We start from the raw sequence: 27520 nt of genomic DNA, 5'->3' as shown, positions 1-27520 counted from the left end.
GATGTCATTGTTTTTCTCTGTTGAGTAGTACTCCATTGTGTATATGTACCACATTTTCTTTATCCATTCTTCAGTTGAGGGGAAGCTAGGCTATTTCCAGGTTCTTCCTATTATGAATAATGCTGCTATGAACATAGTTGAGCATGTGTCCTTGTGGTATGATGGAGCATTCCTTGGGTATATGCCCAAGAGTGGTATAGCTGGGTCTTGAGGAAGATTGATTCCCAATTTTCTGAGATACCACCATACTGATTTTCAAAGTCGCTGTGTAAATTTGTGCTCCCACCAACAGTGGAGGAGTGTTCCCCTTGCTCCACATCCTCTTCAACATAAACTGTCTTCAGTGTTTTTGATCTTAGCCATTCTGACAGGTGTAAGATGGTATCTCAGAGTTGTTTTGACTTGCATTTCCCTGATGGCTTAAGGATGTTGAGCAATTCCTTAAATGTCTTTCAGTAATTTGAGATTCTTCTGTTGAGAATTCTCTGTTTAGCTCTGTAGCCCTTTTTAAAATTGGATTGTTCATTATTTCAATGTCTAGTTTCTTGAGTTCTTTATATATTTTGGAGTTCAGCCCTCTGTCAGATGTGGTGTTGGTGAAGACCTTTTCCTATTCTGTAGGCTGTCATTTTGTCTTAGCTACTGTGTCCTTTGCCTTATGGAAGTTTCTCAGTTTCAGATGGTCCCATTTATTTATTGTTGGTCTCAGTGTCTGTGCTACTGGTGTTATATATAGGAAGTAGTCTCCTGTGCCAATGTGTTCAAGACTACTTCCTACTTTTTCTTCTATGAGGTTCAGTGTAACTGGTTTTATATTGAGGTCTTTGATCCACTTGGATTTGAGTTACATGCATGGCAAGATATGGATCTATTTGCATTCTTTTATATGTAGACATCCAGTTATGCCAGCACCATTTGTTGAAGAAGCTTTCTTTTTTTCCATTGTTCAGTTTGGCTTCTTTGTCAAAAATCAGGTGTTCATAAATGTGTGGGTTATTGTCAGGGTCTTCAATTCTATTCTATTGGTCCATGTGTTAGTTTTTATGCCAACACCAAGCTGTTTTTTATTACTATAGCTCTGTATTAGGGCTTGAGGTCAGGGATGGTGATGCCTCAGGAGGTGGCTTTATTATACAGGATTGTTTTAGTTACTCTGGGTTTTTTATTTTTCCAAATGAAGTTGAGTATTGCTCTTTCCAGGTTTGTGAAGATTTGTGTTGGTATTTTGATGGGAATTGCATTGAATCTGTAGATTGCTTTTGATAAGATTGCCATTTTTACTGTGTTAATCCTACCTATCCATGAGCATGGGAGATCTTCCCACTTTCTGATATCTTCTTGAATTTCTTCCTTCAGAGACTTAAAGTCCTTGTCATACAAGTCTTTCACTTGCTTAGTTAGAGTTACCCCAAGGTATTTTATATTATTGTGGCTATTGTAAAGGGTGATGCTTTTCTGCCCATTTATCATTTGTACATAAAAGGGGCTACTGATTTTTTGAGTTAATCTTGTATCATACCACTTTACTGAATGTGTTTTTCAGCTGTAGGAGTTCCCTGGTAGAATTTTTGGGGTCACTATGTATACTATCAAATCATCTGCAAATAGTGAAAGTTTGACTTCTTCCTTTCCAATTTGTGTCTCCTATATCTCCTTTTGTTGTCTTATTGCTCTAGCTAGAACTTCAAGTACTATACTGAATAAATATGGGAAGAGTGGACAGGCTTGTTTCATTCCTGATTTTAGTGGAATCACTTTGAGTTTCTCTCCATTTAATTTGATGTTGGTTGTTGGCTTGCTGTAAATTGCTTTCATTATGTTTAGGTATGTTCCTTGTATTCCTGGTCTCCCCAAGACCTTTATCATGAAGGGGTTTTGGATTTTGTCAAAGGGTTTTTCAGCATCTAATGAGATGTGCTTTTTTTCTTTCAGTTTGTTTATATGGTGTATTATAATGAACAATTTTCATATGTTAAACCATTCTTGCATCTCTGGGATGAAGCCTGCTTGATCATGGTGGATAATTTTTTTGATGTGCTCTTGGATTCAGTTTGCCAATATTTTATTGAGTATTTTTGCATCAATTCTTTTGAGGGAGATTGGTCTGTAATACTCTGTGTTGCATCTTTGTGTGCTTTGACTATCAGGGTAACTATAGTCTCATAGAAAGAGTTTGGCAACGTTCCTTCTGTTTCTATTGTGTGGAACAATTTGAGGATTAGTGGTTTTAGCTCTTCTTTGAAATTCTGGTAGAATTCTGCACTGAAACCATCTCACCCTGGGCTTTTTTGATTGGGAGACTTTTAATGTCTGCTTCTATTTTCGTAGGAGTTATAGGTGTATTTAAATTGTTTATCTGGTCTTGATTTAATTTTGATGTATGGTACCTATCCAGAAAATTGTCTGTTTCTTTTAGATTTTCCAATTTGGTTGAGTACAAGTTTTCAAAGTATGACTTGGTAATTCTCTGGATTTCCTCATTGTTAGTTGTTATATCTCCCTTTTCATTTTTGATTTTGTTAAGTTGTATATTCTCTCTCTCTCTGCCTTTTCATTAGTTTGGATAAGGGCTTGTCTATCTTCTTGATTTTCTCAAAGAACCAACTTTTTGTTTCATTGATTCTTTGTACTATTCTCTTTGTTTTTATTTTATTGATTTCAGTCCCATGTTTGATAATTTCCTAGTGTCTACTCCTCCTGGGTGAGTTTGCTTTTTTTTTTTCTGGAGCTTTCAGGTGTGCTCTTAAGTTGCTAGTGTGAGATTTTTTTCAGTCTTTATTGTGTAGGCATTTAGAGCTATGGTATTTCCTCTTAGTACTGCTTTCATAGTGTCCCATAAGTTTGGTTATGCTGTACACTCAGTTTCATTGAATGTTAGGAATTCTTTAATTTCTTTATTTCTTCTTTGACCCAGTGGTGATTCAGTTTAGCATTCTTCAGTTTCCATGAGTTTGTAGGCTTTCTGTGTGTCCAGGACCTTCTGACTTTCTGAATCTCTATTGAGAACTCAGGTGTTATTCTGATGGATCGGCCTTTATATGTTACTTGGCCTTTTTCCTTTGAAGCTCTTAATATTTTTTCTTTATTCTTTATGTTTAATTTTATTTTATGTCTTTGTTGACTTTAAAGTTTTCTTTGACTGACAAATCTGTAGCTAAAGTTTTCCTGCCTGGCCCACAGTCAGGGCAAATCTTTGTCACCCACCAGTCCCACAGCGGCTCAGACCCAACCAAGTAAACACAGACTTATATTTGTTACAAACTGTATGGCCGTGACAGGCTTCTTGCTAACTGTTCTTACAGCTTAAATTAATCCATTTCTATAAATCTATACCTTGCCACGTGGCTCGTGGCTTACCAGCATCTTCACATGCTGTTTGTCATTGTGGCGGCTGGCAGTGTCTCTGACTCAGCCTTCCACTTCCCAGCTTTATTCTCCTCCTTTTCCTGACTATACTTCCTGCCTGGCCACTGGCCAATCAGTGATTTATTTATTGACCAATCAGAGCAACACATTTGCCATACAGAACATCCCACAGCACAAATCTATTTCCTCTATTTTATCTTCAATAGCAGGGATCCTCTCTTCCATCTCTTGCATTCTGCTGGTCATGCTTGCATTTGTAGTTTCTGTCATGTACTCAGATTTTCCATTTCCAGCATTCCCTCAGTTTGTGTCTTCTTTATTGTCTCTATTTCAGTTTTCAAGTCTTGAACTGTTTCCTTCACCTGTTTGTGTGGTGATATTTTATTTGTGTACCCCAATAAAGCTTATCTGGAGATCAGAGGAAAAAGCAAGCCAATATATTAAACATAGAAGTTAGGTAATGGCAGCACATGCCTTTAATCCTAGCATTCAGGAGGCAGAGATTAACCTGCATCTCTGTGAGTTCAAGCCCACACTGGGAACAGAGCCAGGCATGTTGGCACACACCTTTAATCCTAGCACTTGTTAACCACAGATGTCTGGTGGCATGTACAGACAGACAAGAAGTGATAGAACTGAGCAGAAAGAAGGAGTGATATGACTGGGTGGAGAGAGGAAGTGAGATGCAGGGCACAGAAAGGACATAGGCATGAGTATACAAGAAGTAGCTCTCTCTTTGGCTGAGGGTTTCCTAGTGGTTAGAACATGGCTGGATTCTTTCTGCTTCTCTGATCTCTCAGTGTTCACCTCAACATCTGGCTCTGGGTTTTTTTTAAATTAATAATACTGTTTAGCAATTCTTCTTACATGTTTGATTGTTTTTTATTGGTTTTCTTGACTTTCTTTTAGGGTTTATTGTTTTCTTCCAATTTTTTTGTTCGTCATTTCCTTGATTTCTTTAAAGGAATTTTTTTATTTCCTCTTTAAAGGCTACTATCCTCTTCCTAAAGTCATTTTTAAGGACATTTTCTTCTGCTTCTTCTATGTTGGGATGTTCAGGTCTGGCTGATGTAGAATTGCTGGGTTCTGGTGGTGCCATATTGCTCTTCATGTAGTTGAATGTATTCTTGCACTGGCATCTACTCATCTCTTTCTCCAATTGGTGCAAATGATGTCTGTGTCTTAGGGAGCCACTCTTGGTCCAATTGGCATTCTTAGTCTGATGGGAGCTCTTGGTCCAATCAGAGATGGCAGAGTCCATGTCTCAGGGAGCATTTGCATCAAGGATGGGTGGGCTTGGGAGGGTGGGGCTTGGTAGGTTACAAGGTCCCATGGGGGATGATAATAATCAGGCCTGCCTGCAGGAGTCCTGCTTGCTGGCCTGTAACTGGGGCTGCAATGAATGGGGATATGGGGATATGGGTTGTTGCCTATGGGCCTAAAATCTAGAGGCTGAGGTGATCAGCTAAGAGAACAAAGATTCATCTTTTGGTCCAATCAGAGTGGGTAGAATCTGTTTCAGAAAGCATCTGCAGTCTCAGAGGATGGGTGGGTTAGGGCAGGTGGAGTGGGGCTTATATGTCACAGAGTCTGATGGGGAGTGGTAGTCAGGCCTGCTGCAGGAGTCCTGCCTGCTGGCCTGCAACTGGGACTACAGTATGCGGAGGTATGGGGACATGGGTTGTGCCTCTCAGCCTAAAGCCTAAATGCTTGAAAACATAGATGTATTTCTAAGGTATTATATTTCTTATTGCCACTATTGTAGGTGGATCCAGAGTTTAAGGAATAAAGTGTATCATGACAATATGTTGATTCAGTGATTTGTAGTGGGTAAAAGAATGTTACAGAAGGTCAAAGTTCAGATTCAAACAGGAAACTTGATTTCTTCATTGACATAAAGTTAATCACTTAGAAATCAATTCAACAGAACCATTATTTTCATCAGAAAGAGACAGAAAGTACTAAGACTAGGCTATTGACTTAATATATTCATTCAGACATACTTTTAGAACAAAAGGAATATTTGGTGACTCATGGGAACCCTGGAAGGCAAAACAATTGATAGTCTCTAGTCTACAGAGCATCTTGTCTGCTATAGTGACTTGGGCAGACCTGCCATGCACCTTTTCGGATCCTTTTCCCTTTCATCTATTATGGCATCATCTGGTTTAACACGTTTGTATCATCATAAATGGCTTTCTCAAAAGAAGTTTCAAGGTTCATATTAACGGCCAAATCCAACAAGAGAATTTCACGACTTGGGACTGGTTCTATGATCTTGGATGAAGTCATACTGCCTGCGGCTGGAGAAGATCATAAAAAATATTTTTCATTCATCTTGTGATTGTTGATGTGGGGCATCAGATTCAAAGCCTGAGGGAAGAAATTATTGGATAATTCCACAGGGAGTGAAGAGTCTTGTTAGGAAGAACTTGGGATGATTCAAGGGATAGCTCCAGTCACCAATAAAATTCTAAACAAACATGCACACACATATGAGCTGTGCACATCCACACTGGATGCTTGGAGTTCATGCTATGATGCTCATGTGTGGCCAGATACATTGTTAATATGCTGTTCTCTTGGATTTTTATCTCTTGCTTTCTGCAGATTCCTATTCTTGTGTGCTTCTACTACAGCAGTGAGTGCTTAGTCAGAATGAATTACCGATTAATTGATAAAGGAAATGTGATGATTACTGGGTTTTTCCCTGCATATGCTGTCTATCCACTCAACAAAACAATTGATTGGCGGATGACTAAATTTAACAGCGATATTATGGTTGAGCATGTCTTTTTTCCATTTATTCATTATCTAAATTTGGCATTCATATGTCTTGGGGGAAGTATGGATTCCAACATCATTATTTCTCTCTTCCATTCCCAGATCTCTTCTGTGGTGCTGTCTTCTTAGTGACTCATCTTGTGCTTTCAAGGGGGAAATGGGAATTTGGGTTTTATTCATTTTCTTTTCTACAGTAGACACTGGGAATATCCCCCATATTCTCAGCTAAGCCCCAACTCCTCAGGATTTGGATGTTTTCAATATTAGCTCTACTGTAGATGGATTAGATAATAGAAGGATGATAGAGTATTTGATGGGACTCTAGAAGTCTAGCTGTGCTCCTGTGAGAAGAAATGAATGTCATTGAAGTTAGTGACCAGCAATTTCATTGTGTGTGAGTGACAAGTGTTATCTGTGTTTGCTGCTGAAGATTTGGGAGCAGGGATGTCATAAGTAGATATTCGGACCAACTTTCTGCTTTAGAAATGCCTTCATCTGTCTCAGATTCTTTTATGTGACCTCTAATATTTGTATTATCTGATAACTTAGATACTTACCTGTTTGTGCCATGAAAATACAGTGTGTATTTGTTCATTGTTATGAATGTGTTTCTGTGTGCCCCTTAATTGTGATGGGGCCTCTGAGGACTGCTTCTACTTATTCTCATAGATGCAAGATTAAGACATAGTGTCAGGCAAGTCTAACTGAGTATCTTAGGTCCTGCTAAAGAGAAACAATCATGTGTGTTAGGGTTTAAAAGAAGTCAAGCTTTGTCGAATAGAGGTTTTTGAAGTATGACCTGATGATTCTCTGGATTTCCTCAATGTCTGTTGTTATGTCCCCCTTTTCATTTCTGATTTTGTTGATTTGGATGCTCTCTCTCTGTCTTTTGGTTAGTTTGGATAAGGGCTTGTCTATCTTGTTGATTTTCTCAAAGAACCAACTCTTTGTTTCATTAATTTTTTGTATTGTTCTCTTTGTTTCTATTTTATTGATTTCAGCTCTCACTTTGATAATTTCCTGGCGTCTATTTTTCCTGGGAGACTGTGCTTCTTCTTGTTCTAGAGCTTTCAGGTATGCTGTTAAGTCTCTAGTGTGAGATTTCTCCAACTTATTTATGTGGGCATTTAGTGCTATGAATTTCCCTCTTAGTACTGCTTTCATAGTGTCCCATAAATTTGGATATGTGGTGTCTTCATTTTCATTGATCTCTAGGAAGTCTTTAATTTCTTTCTTTATTTCTTCCTTAACCCATTGGTGATTCAGTTGGGTATTATTCAGTTTCCATGAGATTGCACGTTTTCTGTAGTTTTTTCAACAGGTTTTTTAAACTCACACCTGAGATAGGTTCACGTTTATATTCTTCTATCTGGGTCTGAATTAAAAATAATTCATTTAAACAGGGTTTTTAAAGCTTTTATCTTGGCACTTAAATTGACTAACCTTTTTAATATTAGAATACAAATGAGCAAACAAATAACATTCATAATTGTTGTTATTTATATCCCATCAACATTAATTATTCTCTCATTTAATTTTTCCATTTTCAGACTGCCTAATGTGTTATCAAACAGAGTAAATTCCTACCATTGTACAAATATTTCCCATTTTTTAATGTGGAAAAAAATTTCTTTTAACTAATTTTTCCCTTTAAGATATCTTAATTGACTTACCAAGTCTGTTGGCTGCATAGAACAGAAGTCTGCGGGAATTTCAAGGCAGCTACTTAGTGTGATGGCAGTCCAAGATGGGCATCCAGACAGAACCTTGTAGCTGGAGTTTTTTCAAGTCCCACTCAAGCCCACAGCTGGTCAGACCTCAGTAAACACACAGAGAATTATATTCCTTATAAACTGTATGGCCATTGCAGGCTTCTTGTTACTAGTTTTCATATCTTAAATTAACCCATTTCTGTTATTCTGTAAGTTGCCACGTGGCTTGTGGCTTACGGGTCCTTTACATCTGGCCACTCATGGTGGCGGCAGCTGACAGCATCCTGTCACTCAGCCTTTCACTTCCCAGCACTCTTCTCTCTGTCTATCCCAGCTATATTATACTTCCTGCCTGGCTATTGGCCAATCAGCATTTTATTTATCAATCAATCAGAGCAACACATTCACAGCAAATAGAAATACATCCCCAGCATTTCCTCTTTTCCTTTTTTCAAAAAGGAAGGTTTTAATTTTAACATAGTAAAATTACATATAACAAAACAGTTATCAAGCAAGAATTATAGTTATAATATCTAGTTTATTTGTATTTGGCAAAATTAAAGAAGATATCCTATCTATCCTATATTTGTGAGTCTAAGTTTTCATATCTAACTTAGCTTTCATCATAACTAGGGAAATTATAACTATCTAGTCTTCAACTATACCAAAAAGCTCAGAAGGATATAATATTACCTGAAAAACAGGAGAAGAATGCAAGCAACATTTGGAATCTCACAAGAGTAGACAGAGACAGCTGGCAGCCTGGATAGTCATCCAAAGATCCTCTGTAAAGTAGGGACATCTGTCTTCAGCCCATAGGCCTAGAGTCACTTCTCTCTGTGTCTTGTAGAATGTCTGGCAGTTTCCTCTGGGAAGCAGGAACCTGAAGGACCATTTTGCCAAGCAAAATTCAGTGGTCACCTTCCTGTGGTTCCTGCATATCCAGTCAATCAAGCAGTCCAGGCAAGAACAGTTTCTTGCACAAATGGCTATTTTGCCAAGTAGAAGAAAAACTCCATATACAGTGTCTTCAATACCCAGCCTCTTCTCTGGAGCAAATCGGGGCTGCCAGGAGAACACATGTCTCATTGTCCAGAAAGTCTAAATTTTTAAAAATATTTTAAATACCATATTCTATAGGTCTTTGAAGTGTTTGAAGATTACCTATCTATCTGAAATATATCTGTGTATACCTGGAAAACATGACTATGAGTTTGACTATCATAGAAAACTAATTGTTAAGCTGTATTTAATTATCCATTATAACTTAAATGAGTTATATAAACATAATACCTTCTACAAGAGTAGAAATATATACACAGTATAACAAAATTAACTTTAAATTTGTATCAATAACCTAAAATCCATAGCAATGTCAAGCATCTCAAACAAGCTGTTGCTCTTTAAAAGTAGGTTCAACAATCTACTCTTTTTTCCTATCATATCTATATCCTCTCCCCTTACTTCTTTTAGAAAGGTATTGACTTTGACCATCCACCATGAGAAAAGAAAGTCAATGAGACTCCTTTGGTCCACGTGGGTGAAGATCCAGCTGGGTGCAGTTCCAGCCTGAGCAGTGCAGCACAGGCCTGAGCCAGAGGGCCTGTGAGGCCACAGCAACTTTTTATTGAATTCTTGCCACAATAGTTGGAGCACCATTGTAGATGAATTGCTAAACGATCTTATTAATAAAAACTCAGAGCCAGAAATTGGGGTTAAAGCCTGAGAAAGATCAGAGGAATAGGAAAAACCACAGGTAACCTCATCTCATCAACTCTGCAACTTCCAAAGCAAGTTACTTCCTGTCTACCCACACATATATGCCTTTATGTTCTGTTCTCTCATTTGCTCTCACAACCCAGATACATCACTTCCTGTCTGTCTAAACAGACCTCCAGACCTCTATAGTCAGTCTTGAGATTAAAGGCATGTATCACCATGCCAGGCTCTGTTTCCCAGTGTGTTCTTGAACTCACAGAGAACCAGATAGATCCCTGCCTCCCAAGTGATAGGATTAAAGGCATGTGCTACCATTGCCTGACTTCTATATAGTGGCTGACTTTTTCCTGTGATCTTCTGACAAGTTTTATTGGGGAACACAGTATATTGGGGGGACACAATACATCACCACAGTGGACCCAATGTTCAAGGAATAAAGTGTATCGTGACAATATGTTAATTCAGTGATTTATAGTGGATAAAAGAATATTGCAGAAGGTCAAAGTTCAGATTCAAACGGGAAACTTGATTTCCTCATTGTTATAAAGTTAATCATTTAGAAATCAATTCAACAGAACCATTATTTTCATCAGAATGAGACAGAAAGTTTTTAGAGTCAGTCATGGACATAATATATTCATTCATACATATGTTTTGAGAAGAAAGAATATTCTGTGGCTCATGGAACCCTGGAAGGCAAAACAATTGATAGGCTCTAGTCTACAGAGCATTGTGCCTGGTGTTGTGACTTGGTCAGGCCTGCCATGGGCCTTTTCTGATCCTTTTCCCTTTCATCTACTATTGCTTCATCTGGTTTCACATGTTTGTATCATCATAAATGGCATTCTCAAAAGAAGTTTCTTGGTTCATATTAGTGACTAAATCCAACAAGAGAATTTCATGCCTTGGGACAGGTTCTCTTTGATCTTGGATGAAGTCATGCTGCCTGTGGCTGGAGAAGATCATAAAAATATTTTTCATCTGTCTTGTGATTGTTAATGTGGGGCCTGAGATGCAAAGCCTGAGGGAAGAAATTATTGGATAATTCCACAGGGGAGTGAAGAGTCTTGTCAGGAAGAACTTCGGATGATTCAAGTGATAGCTCCAGTCACCATTAAAATTCTAAACAAACATGCACTCACATATGAGCTATGGATATTCACGCTGGATGCTTGGAGTTCACATTATCATGCTCTTCAAAGTCCAGTTACACTGTTAATATGCTGTTCTCTTGGATTTTTATCTCTTGCTTTCTGCAGATTCCTATTCTTGTGTGCTCCTACTACAGCAGTGAGTGCTTAGTCAGAATGAATTACTGTTTAACTGGTAAAGGAAATGTGGTGATTACTGGGTTTTTTCCTGCATATGCTATCCATCCACTCAACAAAACAATTGATTGGCGGATGACTAAATTTAACAGAGATTTTATGATTGAGTATGTCTTTTTTCCATTTATTCATTATCTAAATTTGGCATTCATATGCCTTGGGGGAAGTATGGACTCCAACATCATTATTTCTCTCTTCCATTCCCAGATCTCTTCTGTGGTGCTGTCTTCTTAGTGACTCATCTTGTGCTTTCAAGGGGGAAATGGGAATTTGGGTTTTATTCATTTTCTTTTCTACAGTAGACACTGGGAATATCCCCCATATTCTCAGCTAAGCCCCAACTCCTGAGGGTTTGGATGTTTTCAATATTAGCTCTACTGTAGATGGATTAGATAATAGAAGGATGATAGAGTATTTGGTGGGATTCTAGAAGTCTAGCTGTGCTCCTGTGAGAAGAAATGAATGCTACTGAAGTTAGTGATCAGCGATTTTGTTGTGTGTGAGTGACAAGTGTTATCTGTATTTGCTACTCAAGATTTGGGAGCAGGGATGTCAGAATTAAACATTGGGACCAACTTTCTGCTTTAGAAATGCCTTCAACTGTCTCAGACTCTTTTATCTGACTTCTAATATTTGTGTTATCTGATAACTTAGATGCTTACTTGTTAGTTCCATGAAAATACAGTGTATACTTCTTCATTGTTATGAATGTGTTTCCCTGTGCCCCTTAATTGCGATGAGGCTTCTGATTACTTTTTTAGTTATTCTCAAAGATAAAAGGTTAAGACATAGTGTCAGGCAAGTCTAACTGAGTATCTTAGGTCCTGCTAAAGATAAACAATCATGTGTGTTAGGGTTTAAAAGAAGTCAAGCATGTTTTGTCTCAGACTGACATGCTCATAGCTGTGGGTAAACACACAGTAAGTATCTGAAAATGAGAAGTGCAGCTTGCTCTCAAGGCTGAACTCAACAAAGGCAACATGGAAATACATATTCAAGAGTTAGGTTGGAGGCAATGGATGGAAATCACCTAAAATAAACATAGGACTGAGGATGGATAATTGCCACTAAGGCAATACTGTGTCTGCTGAACTGTGGCTGTGTAGAAAGTATTCAATTCTGCGGTGGAAGAGGAAAAATATTCAAGTGTGAAATGTCATTTGATATTAAGGATATCTTAAAAGGATTAGTCTGAAATAGACATACTGAAAGAGGCAGGGGAAATTTAAAAATTGGCATCTAGATAAAATATTCTGTGGAAGGGTCTACTGGCTAAGGGATCATTGCTTATTTCAAGTAAGGTTAAGAAGCTCTATTGTCTACCAGGCATGTGACCTTGTATGCCAGAAGGAGATTTTTCTGCTTACAGCAGATGGTATCCCTGTTCTATGTTCGTCCTCTTCTTCTCTGCTCTCAAATCTCAGCAGCTCAGGCACCACTGTGAATCAGCCTAATTCCCTCTTCAGGTTATACAGCAGCAACCCCAAGCCTGCAAAGGGACTGTAATAATGTGAGTTTTCTGTGGCTGGGTTGTCTAATACGTAAATGAGGGGTATTGCGTGTGTTTGATTTAATATCTTATGATGTAAAAAATGAAACTAAAGTAAACTTGCAATTATAAAAGCTAAAAATCACCATGTTTGATTTATACAACATATTTTCAAATTATACTTTCCATAGAGAGTGAGGCAAATGCAACTATATATTCTGCAAGGATCCCAACTGATTTCAAGCTTTTGATAAACTTTTTACACAGGTGTGGGAAAGTATGTATGTAATTAGAAAAGTGTATTGTTCTGTCCTTCTCCAGTTAAATTTCCTCATGTTCTAATCATAGCACTATAAGTATATTTATCTTCATTGTCATAACCACAAAAGATCATGAGTTGTGGGGCTAGCATTATTTTCTATTTTACTAGTTTTTGTGTGGTCTAATTTTCTAACTGGATTTTACTTTCTTGTTGAAAGATGGTAAATAAATATTTGATAGTTACAGAATAATGTCAAATAAGTACAAAATATGTCTACCATCTGATTAAAGCAGATTAATCTACATAAGCACATGTTGATGCACACTATAAAATCTTTTGTGCATGGTGGTTAATTTCCCTGCAAAGTAATAATGATATATAGGTTCTCTCCCTGTGCATGAGTGTGCTTTTCTTTAACACTAACTTAGAAAGACAGCTGACTTAGTATATCAAGGCTGCATTGTATCAGTTATTTATGCATTTGTATATTAATAACTTGAAACAGCTCATGAATTAGATGTATATGAAAAGTCAGATTTTAAGATTTTTTTTTGAGTTTACTGTGGATATTCACCATTTTTCAGTATTTTTCAAATTGAAGGACATAAATATCTGGTACAGGTAATTTGAAAATCTTTTAGGATGTAAGGTTTATTTTAAATATGTACGATATTTCATTCTGAAGGTGTAAAAATACAAGAACTTTTAATTGTATAAAGTCTACTCATCTTTTTTATTGAGTAATTTTTTATTAATTTTACATACCAACCGCAGATACCCCTCTCTTTCTTCTTCCCAACCCTACAGCCTTCCACCTACCTACCCACAGCCCTTTCCCTCCTCCAACAATGTAAGGCCTCCAATAGGGAGTCAGCAGAGCCTGATCCATTCAGTTGAGGCACGTCCAAGTCCCTCCCTCTGCACCAAGGCTTTGCAAGGTGTCCCACCATAGGCAGTATGCTCCAAATAGCCACCTCATGCACCATGGATGGATCCAGATCCTATAGCCAGGGAGTCCATTAAGCAGATCAAGCAACACAACTGTCTAGCTCATGTAGAGGGCCTAGTCCAGTACCATGGAGGCTCTACATCTTTTGGTCTAAAGTTCATGAGTTCCCAGTAGTTTGGTTTGGTTATCTTTGTAGTTTTTCTTATTGTGATCTTGATGCCCCTTGCTCATAGAATCCATCTTCTCTCTCTCTCTCTTCAAATGGTCTCCTGGAGCTCAGCATGGTGCTTGGCTCTGGATCTCTGCATCTGCTTCCATCAGTTACTGGATGAAGGCTCTATGATGACAGGGTATTCACTGATCTGTTTAAACTTTTATTCTTTTTCATCTTTGGTCATGAATACCCAATCAAAAATAACAGAGGGAAAAGCATGTTAGCTATACTACAGCATTTTCCTTCCATAATAATTCAGACTCTTAACAATTGGGTTTTCTCTGAAAATAAAAAGATCAGGTGAATATCAAGTTGTACACTGGGCTACCTTTATCAGTTTTATTCAGAAGAATGAACATTTATTGAATCCCTTTTGCTATAGAATGGAAATGATGTGAGGCTGGAAACACCAATCCACACAGTATATTATTCCTTTCCTACTTTTTCTACTGACCAGTCTGTGAAATCAGACACCATTGTCACACTTCTTAAAATATTATTATTTATCAATTATAAATACCATATTTTTCAGTAACAGCACACCCTTTCTGTTTAATCCCAATTATTTGCATTGATTTCTTTAAGTTTTGATTTCCCATAGTTCTCAGTAATATTTATACAAGCTCATAAAAATTTAAGCAAGTTTTGAATATATTTATCATCATGATATCATGATGTTTATGGAGAAGAAGATGATAATTCATCATATGTAAAAATGTACAATGATTAAATTATGAAGTTTAATATGTCCTCCTTTCAACTTTAGTCATAATAATTATACATTTTCTGGCAAACCATGTGCTATCAAATCAAATACGTTGCTGGTTATTGTCGTGGTGCACACCTATAATCTGTACATTCATGTGGCACAGACAGGTTTTCAAGGCAGGCATGGTCTGCATAGAAAGTTTAAGAAAACCCAAGTATATTTAACAATAGTGTTCTATTTTATTAAGAAATTCTTTTTGCATACCTATCTGAGATCCTCCTTTTCCTTCCTCCTTGCCCCCCATCTCTTCCACAACCCAACCACACTCCTCCCTACAAGAAGTCAAGGCCTCCCAGAGTGGGGCACTTACAGTAAAGGCACATCCACGCCTTTGCTGCTGCCTCAAGGCTGCATGAGGTAGTGGGCTCAAAAAGCCCCCTCATGCACCAGGGATGGATTTTGATTCTACCTCCAGGGCCACCATCAAGCAAATCAAACTACACAATTGTCTTGCCATGCAGAGAGATGAGCAAATCAAACTAGTGGAAATTATGAAAGTTGGATCAATGGCTGTGGAGCCTGAAACAATAGTATTCTTTTAGAAATATCTTTCTCGATGCCCTTAAGTACCAGAAGTACTTTGTAAGTAGACCTAATAAAAACAACACAGTTTGTGAATACCTTTCAGTGAACAACTCCTATTTAATACTGTTGGGCTAGGATATAAACCCCTATCTATTAAGTTGCCCGCAATGTGTTTGTATCTTTGTTACCAGCAGAACAAAATGCCAAACTCCAAGTCTCTGAAGTGAAACAGAGAAACATTGTCCCATTATTTTTGCACAGATGTGTATATAATGCGTAGAAACATAAAGGAGTTCTTATTTATGTCATCTGAGCTCTATAGATATTTTTAAAGCTTTTAAACTAATAAGTTTTGTGTTGAAACTGTCTTCTCAAAATTTTGGGCATCAATGCCCATTGGATGGTATAGAACAGAAAGTTTCTGGGCCTGAATGCTGCTATTTTGAGGGCATTTTGAAAGTATTGTTTCATGTGGGTGTGTTATTGAAGGCTGCTATATGTATAGTGGACAAACAGTAATTTATGTAAACACATCAGCTATCTAGAGGTTTAGAAATGCACTAGGTGTGTTAAATGTAAAGATGGAGTTGATTTATGATGTTCTTTGACTTCAGAATTTCTCTATTTAAGCTTTTTGTTCCATATTGTCTGTTGCTGAAAATGGGGAATTGAAGTCACTCACCATCTCTCTTCTGGGTTTGATCTGTGCTTTTGAATCTAACACTGTTTCATTAGTGAAGTTGGGAACTCCTGTGTTTAATGTGTACATGATTAGAATTGTAATACCCTGTTGTTGGTTTTTTTTCTTTAATGGGTAGAAAGTATGCTTCACTATTTCTTCTGAATAGGTTTTGCTTGATGTCTTAGTTGTCACATCTTAGGATAGTTATGCATGCTAAGTTTTTAGTTGCATTTGCTTGGTGTACTTTTTTCATCCTTTAACTCTAAATTGAGGTCTATCATGGTTGTGAATTGTGTTTCTTGGAGACAGAAAAATCCTGGGTATTGTTTTCTGATTCAATCTACTTGTGTTGTCCATGAGATCACAAATATTAAGAGTTATTATTAGATGATATGTATGTAAGTAAATTGGTTGCAAAACATGAGTTTGGTGTCTGGGTTTCAGGACCAAAAATGTAAGTAAATTGGTTGCAACAACTCTGGGTTTGGTCCTGGATTTGGCACCAAAACATGAGTTTTGTAACTCTGTGAAAGTTGTCCTGATTACCTTGAGAGTCAGGCAACACCTTGAACTGCTTAGGACAGATTTGATGACTGGAACTGCAAGGAGACAGTTTAGCCCTGGAGGGTGAAGTATCCCAGGCACCTCGAGCTGCTCAGAACAATAGCTCTGCGCTGAAGGTATTCCAGACACCTGGAGCTGTTCAGCACAGCTCTTGCTGTGGGATGGTCTGTATGTCAAATGTGTTGCTGATTGGTCAATGAATAAATCACTGATTGGCAGTGGCCAGGCAGGAAGTATAGGCGGGACTAACAGAGAGGAGAATTGAGAGAACAGGAAGCTGGGTGGAGGAGACACTGCCAGCCGCCATCAGGATAAGGAAGATGTAAAATACCGGTAAGCCACAAGCCACGTGGCAAGGTATAGATTAATAGAAATGGATTAATTTAAGCTGTAAGAACAGTTAGCAAGAAGCCTGCCATGGCCATACAGTTTGTAACCAATATAAGTCTCTGTGTTTACTTGATCGGGTTTGATTGGCTTGGGACTGGCGGGTGAGAGAGATTTGTCCTGACTGTGGGCCAGGCAGGAAAACTCTAGCTACAAGCTCTGATGGCTTTAACTGCAAGAAGCAGCCCAACCCTGGAAGGGAAATTTTTCTGACTTCTCAGGAAAGTCAGGCCTGAAACTACTTCAGCAGGGGAGGGCATCGTGACTCTTCGGGAAATTCAAGGTATACCTGGTATAATGGGGAGTGGTCTTCCCGCAGGATATAGCAATCCTGCTCCTCTCCTGGAGAGCCGCTACAGCTGAGCTTTGCTCAGCCCCATCTTAAGGGGGCTTCCTAGCAGAGCTCTGCTTCCCTGGCCTAAGATGTTGCTTCTTTTGCTTCACTCTGCAAAGGGGGAAACCCCTGCAGAAATGTAGCAATCTCCTCAGGCTCCAGAGAAAAGTATTACTTTTCAGCTCTCTCTCTTGCTCTGTCCAGTGAGGAATGTCTCAGCAAAGATCTTCTGTTTAGCTCCTCCTTGCTCTGCTCTTTTAGCTCTCCCTTGTTTTTTCCACTGAGGGACATCTCAGCAAGGATCTGCTCTATGCCAGTGAATGAAGATCTTCACACCCAAAACTTTTGAGAGAGAGATTTATTTGGGAGGGAGGATTCCAGGAGAGTAGCTGCCTCTACCAGGGTGTAGAGAACAGCCTTTTTTTTCTAACTGACTAGGCAGGGACGTTTACACATGATGTCTTGGGAGTGGAGTCATCCAGGGGTTGACTTGGGGCCCAGGGTTCTGCTGTGCTTCTCTGTGATTTGTTGGTTTCAGAAGTCAGTTGGCCAAGGACAGAGATGACTCTGATCTGACTGAGACAAACTGTGTTTCTTTCTGCCTAATCAACCTATATCTGATTGGATTTAAAATCAACTCAATGAGATGGACTCCAGCACTGCTCAGGTAGCCAAGCCTATGAGACAAGGTAGGCCACAGACCTAGGGAGAAGCCAAATACTATTGTTTTGCTATAGGAATGTAGAAATAAAATGACTCCTTTGAGCATTTTGTTCTATACATAGATACATGTTTTACTCAACCATCATCAGAGAAGTTCCCTGCAACAGTAGCACAGTCAGTCCTAAATGGGATGTATTCATAAATCCCATTCCCTTGTGTCTCAGGGAATGCAGCAGAAGAGGAGGTGGAAAGATTGTAAGAGTCAGGGAAGATGGACTACACTGAGGAAACAAAGCCATCTCAACATAGCAGGACTGCTGCACATGTGAACTCAGATAAACTTGGAAGCAGGCACAGGACCTGTACCAGTACAAGACAGATGCAGTTCCTGTGCTGAGAGGTGATCACAAGTGAACTGAGTGAACACAAGCCCCCATTTTTAATTCAGAAGCTATCTCAAAGCTATCACAAGCCTCCATCCATAACACAGTGGTAAATACAAAATTAGTTTTCTCCAAGAAAGTCTTGCTAGGTATAAAAAGTATTCTTATTGGCAGGCCCCAAGCTCAGTAGTAGATGGGGGGGAAAACAAGCTCAATGTTATTTTTGAAGGCTAATTTTTTCAACCGTATATGTCTTTTTATGAATATTATAGTTTCTAACTTTTTGTGGCTGCTCGGCTCTTTCTTAGACCATCAGGTGTTTTAGACAGGCAAAGTAACATAGATTCACAGAGTTAAACAAATGCAACATAAACAAAAGCAACATACATAAAAAAATCTACATTTCCCCCTTTTTTCTAAATAAAAAGAAAGGTTGTAACTTTAACACAGTATAACTACACACAATAAAAAGTTATCAAGTAAGCATTACATTTACAATATTCAGTCCATTTACATTCAGCAAATTCAGAGAAAGCACCCCACCATCCATCCATCTTAGTGAGTCCAAAGTTTTATACATAATCTACTTTCTATCATAACTAAGGAAAACTGCAACTATAACTATCTAGTCTTCAACTCCATTAAAGACCCCTGAAAGACATAATATTATTTAAGTAAACAAAAGTGCATTGCAAACAACTTCAAAAATTCTAGACATGACACAGATATCTTACTTCCTAGACAGTCACCCAAAATTCCTCTGCAACATTGGGGCATCCATCTTCAGCCTATAGGCGAGAGTATCAGGCATATTTTTCAGTGAAGCAGGAAATTTGAAGGACCGAGTTTCTAATGTTTTCTTTTTATGGTTTCTGTGTATTAAAACATGTGTGTGCCTCTGCTTCCCTATGTGTTCTTCTTTCTTTAGTGCTTATTCTTCTCTTTGTTTGTTTTTTCTGATACTGGATTGTTTATTTTTATTTTAACTTATTATTATTTTTAGATGCCTGCTTGGTTTATAATGAGAGAGAAAAGGTGTGGACTTCTGTAGGAGAGGATGTGGGGAGACCTGGGAGGAGTTATGGGGGGGACTGTAATTAGAATATACTGTATGAAAAAATCTATTTTCAGTACTAGAAAAAGAAACAATACTATTCTAATTCTAGCAAATGCTGGGAAGATACTTAAACATGGACTTTTGGAAACAGAGTATTTCAAACTGTAAACCCATTGCCCTAAACTTACACACATACCACGTGTTGTGTGGTGTGAGTTTTCATCCTAAACATTGTTCTACTGTCTCTGCAGGTTTAAGTTGAGGAACTACCAATGTATTTTGGCCATGATGTTTGCCATTGAGGAGATCAACAGCAATCCCTATATTTTACCAAACATATCACTGGGATTCATTGTCCAGAATGTCCCTGAGGGTCAAAGATATACTCTGGCCAATCTTATAGGTACATTTTCAGGCCCTGGTTATGCCATCACTAATTACAGATGTGCAAGAGAGGGCATGTCAGCTGCTGTACTTACGGGACCATCATGGGCAATATCAGAATACATAGGGACACTGCTGGATCTTTACAAATATCCACAGGTAAGAAAGGGTGCTGGGATAGGACATGATGTCAGCTCTACTTGGTGACATTTTGGGCGGCTGTGGGGAAAACAAGGAAACTTAAATCACTCTGAATGCGTGGGGAAATGATGCAAACAGATGGTGATGCATCTAAACTTCTCTAGCTTAGAATGGAGAGAAGGGAAAGAGTGGAGTAGTGACAGCACACTATTGAACCTCTGAATATTTTCTGGACTTTTTGGAAAACCCATAGGAAGGCAGGTTTGACCTTCAGTGCAGTATTTTCCTACAGGCTTCAAACCATTGCTGTAGAATTGAGTTAATGTTTATGACAATGTTCTTCTTTTGAATTGTTTCTCTCTACAGCTTACTTTTGGGCCTTTTGATACTACCCTCAGTGAACAAAGAAAGTTTTCTTCCCTGTACCAAGTGGCCCCCAAGGACACATCTCTGAAACTTGGCATTGTATCACTGATGCTTCATTTCCACTGGAACTGGGTTGGGCTGTTCATCATAGATGATGACAAAGGTGACCAGATTCTGTCAGAATTGAGAAGTGAGATGGAGAAAAATGGAGTCTGCATAGCATTTGTGGAAATGATCGTAGCCATCAGAGGTTCATTTATGACCACATCCTGGAAAAATCAGGTGCAGATCCTGGAATCATCTGCAAATGTGATTATTATTTATGGGGACACTGATTCCCTATTAAGCTTAATAGTAAATATTAAGAAGATATTACTCACATGGAAAGTCTGGGTCCTGAACTCACACTGGGATCATACCCAATTTGATAACTATTTGCTGTTAGATTCATTGCATGGGGCCCTTATTTTTTCACACCATAAGGAGGAGATCATTAATTTTACAGATTTTATTCAGACAGCCAATCCTTTCAAATACCCACAAGACACTTATCTTCATGTATTGTGGCACTCATTCTTCAATTGCTCATTTTTGAGGAAAGATTGTAAAATTGTGGATAACTGTCTTTCTAATGCCTCCTTGGGATTCTTGCCAGGGAACATATTTGACATGACCATGAGTGAAGAGAGTTACAATGTGTACAATTCAGTGTATGCTGTGGCCCACAGTCTGCATGAAATGACGCTCAATCAAGTACAATTTCAGTCTCATGGAAAAGAGAAAGAGATGAAATTCTTCCCCTGGCAGGTAATGCTACTGTTGTGTATTATAACACCAGCAATATCAAACACCTAGAGTTATAAATGTAATCAAACTAGACAATGTGTATTTTAAATTATTTTGTGAAAAATCTATAAGAGAGATTGTGCAAGGAGGCGACTGTTTTAAGTCCTTATGTAGTTGTATTGCAAAGAGTCATACAATGTTTGCAGGGAAAATTTTCAACATAAAAAATCCATTTATCCCAGAGATTTCACACAACAGAAAATTCAGAGACAGAGATGGTATCAATGGATATGAAAACTTCTAAGATGCTTATGTTATGTAAATTACCACTCATAAAATCATTCATTTTACATAGTGAAACTCTAGATTTTTTCAAAACTTAGTTGGGTATGACTGTATTTTCAACAAAAGGGAAGTTTTCTCTATGCACACCCTGAGTGCTTGGTTCTAAGTTTTCTAATGGAACTGATTCAAATGTTTTAGAAGCACAATAATGCTTCCATTATCCTATGGTATCATTTGTTTGATGTGATTGGTACCTAAATGAAAGGTGCTTTTCACAATAGGGATTAAAATCAATAAGAGATGTTTCCTGATTCTTCCTCTGTTGTACTTCTCTGGAGATTATGTAAGATAACAGCATGCATCTCTTTTAGCTTCACCCTTTCCTAAGGAAAACACAGTTCATCAATCATGCTGGAGACCTTGTGGTTCTGGATCAGAAAAGGCATTCACATGTACAATATGACATTCTCAATTTTTGGAATTTCCCAAAAGGTCTTGGGATAATAGCAAAAGTAGGAACATTTTCTCCAAATGCTCCAGAGGGCCAGAAATTGTCCTTATCTTCTCACATGATACAGTGGGCCACAGGGTTAACAGAGGTGGGTTTCATCTTCCTTCAGTATTTTGACCTGTATGTAAATTTCAAAAACTCTATTTCTGTGTGTCATGACCCTTAACTGCTCACACAGGGCCCATTTATTGACACATAATGACCACCAATATTAAGAATTGTCTTCATACCTAATTTTGCTGGATGAACTATTTATTTTCCAGTCTGTTCATTTATTTAATGTCATAAAGTATCTGTTTCATGGTTATTTCTCTCGTTGTCATGAGTCACTTGACAGATTTATTTTGATCCCATCTTGGAAGGTTTCAGTCAGTAATTAGTTGTTCTTTTCCTTCTACATTGACTCCTGTCAATGTAGAAAAACATGATTTGAATGTGTAGATGTATTAGTTGTTGATTTTGGTGTTGCAAAAAAAACTACCTAATGAAAAATATAGGATCATTTTTCTTGGCTCACAGTTTGAGGGTATATTCAGTCACTTCAGTAAGCCATGTTTTTAGGGCGTAGAGGTAGCTATTCACATTGCATCAACAGTCAGGAGGCAGAGATAGCTGAATGCTACTCTTATTGTCCTGTCTTCCTTTACATTCATTCAGGGACCAGGGCCATGAACTCGGGGCCACCTACTTTAGAGAGGATTTTTGACCACAAGTAACGTAATCTGGAAAACCTTTTTTTAATAATCCTCATTTATTTGTTTCCATAGTGGTTCTAAGACCCATGAAGTTCACAAGATGAACCATTACTATGAAGACTAATGTATATGCCTTTGTATCCAGGAGTCAAGAGACAGTAGATTTTTAGTCTCACCAAGACATGCTACCAAGGACCTGAATTTTTACCTCATAGTTTGCCTCATTATCTTTCAACAATTTTCCAGCAAAGTTGTGTTATTAAGGCCAAGTACTGACCACATGGACCTTTGAATGGCTCATTCTACTAGTAGAAACAATTCAAGTATCTGCATTTAGAGACAATAGAAACAAATTAATGATTCCATATTTGAAAATACTCTGCCTATTATTCCATAAAAACCTGAATATTTGCTACCATTCATTTTATTTTTCTTAGATTCCTCAGTCTGTATGCAGTGAAAGCTGTGATCCCGGATTCAGAAGAACTCACCAGGAGGGCAAAGCTGCCTGTTGCTTTGACTGTACCCCTTGCCCAGAGAATGAAATTTCCAATGAGACAGGTAAATGCCAATCATTTCATAGATAGATAGATAGATAGATAGATAGATAGATAGTTAGATAGATAGATAGATAGAGAGAGAGATAGAGAGATAGGAAAAAAATCTAAATCCATTGCATGTGAGTATAATTGTGTCATTATGTGGAATAAGAAGATAAATCATACACATATTTATCTTGCTAACACTTTTATTAATAATTATGGTTTTTTATTTCTGGAATATTTTAATTGAATAAGCACTATTTAGAAAATACTTGTGCACTTAGACTATTTACCTCTATAATAGGGACTCTTTAAATTTTATTTTTTTATAATTGGAATCCTTTCGTACTATATATGTACATAGATCTAGTTCTTTTAGCAAATATATTGAGGTTGACAAGATGGAACACCTCATCATTACCTTGAATATGTATGACTTATACACACTGGACATGTACAAGGTTCATATGCTTGTTGCATTTGCACAAAGAAGGAGCACTTCACCCACCATAGGCAAATTCCATAGGGCTACATGTTAATAACTGGACTTCAAAAGATAATGAAGGCCAAGGATGAGAATAACATACAAATATCAGACAGGTGAAAATTCAATATTCTACTCACTCAAAAACTTAGGGTAATCTAAATCTATTCCATAAAGGAACATGTTTAATACTTATGAAGTAATTTGCATAGCTTGCATATTACATGCCTTTCTTTAAAAAGAGATGGAGTTCTGCATATGAAGCTTTTATTATGACCTAGGACATTAAGAGCAAAATAAATACTCCAAAAGCAGAAGAGAAGGAGTAACAGTGGAGGAGAGAGACATGAAAGTACAGTGTAAAAGAATAACTTCAGAAGCTAATGATGTGGGCTTGAGAGATGGCTCCAAAGTTCAGAGCACTGGCTACTCTTTCAATGATCCAGGTTCAGGTTCCAGGACACACATGGTGGCTCACAGTCTTCTGTAACTCCAGTTATGCCCTATACTGGTCGCTTCAGGGCCAAGATGCTCATGGTTTCTAGACCTGTAGAAGACACACACACATGAATTAAAAATAGATTTATTTATTTTCAAATAAATGAAATGAGCATAGCTATTAAAGAAGAAATGGAAGAAAAGCAAGTGTATTTTCAAAGAGATTTAATGCTTCTAAAAGTTGAATTAATTCTTTAATTCATTAACAATATCAACAAAAGTAAAAATAAAGTCTACACAACAGGAATGAGGCACATAAGAACTCACAGGGACTGTGGTAGCATGTACAGGGCCTGCCCAGGGTAAATCCAGGTGGGATCAAAACATACAGATGAAGAACGGGACATGAGCTCCCACTCTTTACCAAGACCATTTCTGCAATTGATGCCCACTTGTAAAGGAATACTAAGTTTTCCCAATGAACTATCACTGGGTATAATAATAATCCTTAAGGATAGGACTGTTGCCCAGGGGTAGATGGCCAACATGAAATGACCTCAGATGTATCTTTGTATCATTTGCTTTCTTTGACCTCAGTTTTGTTTGTTTTCTTTTTATTGGACTTTTCCTTTATAGTATATTTTGCAATTTCATGTTTTATAGTTTGAGTGTGTGTGTGTGTGTGTGTGTGTATGTGTGTGTGTGTGTGTGTGTGTGTGTGTGAGAGAGAGAGAGAGAGAGAGAGAGAAAGAGAGAAAGACAGAGACAGACAGACAGAGACAGAGAGACAGAGGGACAGACAGAGACAGAAAGACAGAGAGGAAGAGACAGAGAAAGAGACAGAGAGAGATCTTAATTGTTTGGCTTGGTTTTCTTGGGTTTTGTTTCACTTTAAAGAAAAAGAAACTGTGGACTTGTGTGTTCATGGAGGTCAGGAGGATCTGGGAGAAATAGACGAGGGGAAAATCAAGATCACAATGTATTATATAGCAAGTATGAATGGAAATGTAATGATATAAAGACAGTTAAATATATATTGAAAACAAAAAGGTATACAGAAATATTTAATGAAATATGAGAGAAAAATCCAAAGCATGCAATAATCTATGAAATTTGATAAGATGTCAGGAACCAAGTATTCAAATACTGTTCCATGGATACTTTAGAATATATGAGCAGTTCTTATTTATTCATTACATAGATAGTGTTGTACAGAATTATGAGAATAGTCTCACTCGTGAAGTGCTTCAAGGCCCTAATAATTTAAAAATACTAATTCACTCAGGATCCTTCAAAGAATGAGGAAATAGAGAACACCATGGACTTTATGAATATAGGTACATTTGGGATACATCTAAAAGAATATCGCTGTAAGAATACGATATCAAAGCACATTCTCTCTATCACACTGAATTCCCATGTCCTCTTAAGAATGGAGATGTATTGATGAAGAGGCAATCTCAGAGTCAAATTTGGTTCATGCAATGTATATCAATGCTCTAATGATTATAAAACAGATACCACAGTGTCACTATGGTGAGGATACCTTCTGAGTAACAACAGAGAAAGCACTGGGGCTGTTTAATTTCTGTCAGCAGGAAGCAGAAGGTAACTGGAGTTTAATCCTTCTATATTTGTATCTGATAACATTTAAATGCTCTGGAGCAGAGAAGAAAGTGGCTTAGGATAAAAGGGAAAACCTGAGTATGCACTCATGATCACCTGCATTTCTGCCAGATGTGGACCAGTGTGTGAAGTGTCCAGAAACTCACTATGCAAATACAAAGAAGAGCTACTGCCTACAGAAAAGGGTGACATTTCTGGCCTATGATGACCTCTTAGGGAAGACACTCACCTTCATGTCCCTGGGCTTCTCCTCACTCACAGTTGTTGTTCTTGGGGTGTTTCTGAAGCACAGAGACACTCCCATTGTCAAGGCCAATAACCGGGATCTCAGTTACACCCTGCTCATCACTCTGACCCTCTGTTTTCTCTGTCCCTTGCTTTACATTGGCCATCCTAGCACAGTCACCTGTATCCTGCAGCAGAACACATTTGGACTTCTGTTCACTGTGACTCTTTCCACTGTGCTGGCCAAAACTCTCACTGTACTTATAGCCTTCAAGATCACTGCTCCAGGGAGAATGAGGAGGTGGCTACTCATAGCAAGGGCCCCTAATTTCATCATTCCCATCTGCACCCTGCTGCAAGTTGTTCTTTCTGGAATCTGGCTGGCAACCTCTCCTCCATTTATTGACAAAGATGTTCATTCAGAACATGGGCACATCATCATCACTTGCAACAAAGGCTCAGCTATGGCCTTCTACTGCATCCTTGGATACCTGGGAACACTGGCTCTAGGGAGTTATCTTATGGCTTTTTTGTCCAGGAATCTGCCTGACACATTCAATGAAGCCAAGTTCCTGGCTTTCAGCATGCTGGTGTTCTGCAGTGTCTGGGTCAGCTTCCTCCCTGTCTACCACAGCACCAAGGGGAAGGTCATGGTGGCTATGGAAGTCCTTTCTATCTTGGCTTCCAATGCATCACTCTTAGGCATCATCTTTGCCCCCAAGTGCTACATCATATTATTAAGACCAGAAAGGAACTCACTTCATCACATTAGGGAGAAAACATATGCTAGGAGGAAATACCTTGAAACCTAGCTACCCTGTTTTTAAATTAAAGAGTTTTGAAGCATGATTATTCTTCACTATCTGAACACTCACATATGAAGTTATAATTTGGTATTTGATCCCATAGGCTGTTATTTCTTTAGGTGATCATATTAGACTACATTAATTCTGTATCCATCTTTTTGTCACATTGAAATACCAGCGGCATGTTGAGTCCTCCTCTTGCATTCATTATTGTTTTTGTGTTTTGGTTTCATTTGCTGATGAAATCTTAATTTGTGAATTCTTCCACTTGGATCATTCACATAAATTATTAATTTGACAACAAGATTCCAAAAAATATTTACTCTATCAACTGTGGTTGCTCACAAACATATATTCAAATCATGTATGTAAATATTCTTCAACCTTTTGTTTTGACATTCAATACAGCAAATTTGCGTCAATATAATGTTTTGTTTCTGAAGCCATTAAGACATTTCACCAATTTATCATGCTTTCTTATGGTATATGATTATATTCTGAAGAAATCCAAATTCTTTACATGCTATGTAAACTTCATGTTTCTGCTATACCAGATTATACATACTAACTTAGGACCTCATGTTATAACCCATCTACAAACATCAACCAGAACAGCCAATTTGCAGTCAATGTGTAGAGGCACTCTTTGAATTATGGTGGTGTATATAAAATGTGCAGCTATAACTACTCCTATGGTGATATTTTATTTGTATTAAAATATTATTTGTGTGTTAATAAATAAAGTTGCCCGGGGGTCAGAGCTATTAGCAAGCCATAGGAAAGCAGGGCAGTGGTGCCATATGCTTGTAATCCCAGCACTTGGTAGGCAGAGCTAGATAAGTCTCTGTGTTCAGGGATACAGCCAGTACTGGATACACATGCCTTTAATCTCAGTACCAATCATAGAAAACCTGGAGGTCTATACAGACAGGCCGTGATGAGGCAGTCATGTGGTTGGGTTTACAACCAATGAGAAGTCAGAACAGGAACGCTATATAAAGACTTTAACACAGGGGTAGCTCTGATTCGGAGAGGTAGGACCAC

General features: G+C 38.0%; 1 protein-coding gene across 1 annotated transcript; it reads left to right on the top strand.

The window, feature by feature from the left end:
- Positions 1–5937: 5937 nt before the first annotated feature.
- On the top strand, positions 5938–26482 carry LOC128124215 (vomeronasal type-2 receptor 116-like). Its single transcript, XM_052760396.1, has 7 exons — positions 5938–6147; positions 10784–11016; positions 19439–19730; positions 20079–20885; positions 21521–21748; positions 22793–22916; positions 25557–26482. The coding sequence occupies exons 1-7, from the start codon at positions 5938–5940 to the stop codon at positions 26480–26482; spliced, it is 2820 nt and encodes a 939-aa protein (XP_052616356.1).
- Positions 26483–27520: the final 1038 nt, after the last annotated feature.

Source organism: Peromyscus californicus, unplaced genomic scaffold, assembly GCF_007827085.1.
Source record: "Peromyscus californicus insignis strain IS unplaced genomic scaffold, ASM782708v3 Scaffold_4__1_contigs__length_199733344, whole genome shotgun sequence".
In the NCBI taxonomy this organism is placed as follows: Eukaryota; Metazoa; Chordata; class Mammalia; order Rodentia; family Cricetidae; genus Peromyscus; species Peromyscus californicus.
Note: the sequence above shows the minus strand (reverse complement) of the source record. Positions and strands in the feature narration are given on the sequence as shown.

Coding starts and splice junctions, on each gene's coding strand:
- LOC128124215 (XM_052760396.1), top strand. CDS start 5,938: ATGCTGTTCTCTTGGATTTTTATCTCTTGCTTTCTGCAGATTCCTATT. Junction 20,886..21,520: donor TGAAATTCTTCCCCTGGCAG/GTAATGCTACTG, acceptor CATCTCTTTTAG/CTTCACCCTTTCCTAAGGAA. Junction 21,749..22,792: donor GGGCCACAGGGTTAACAGAG/GTGGGTTTCATC, acceptor TATTTTTCTTAG/ATTCCTCAGTCTGTATGCAG.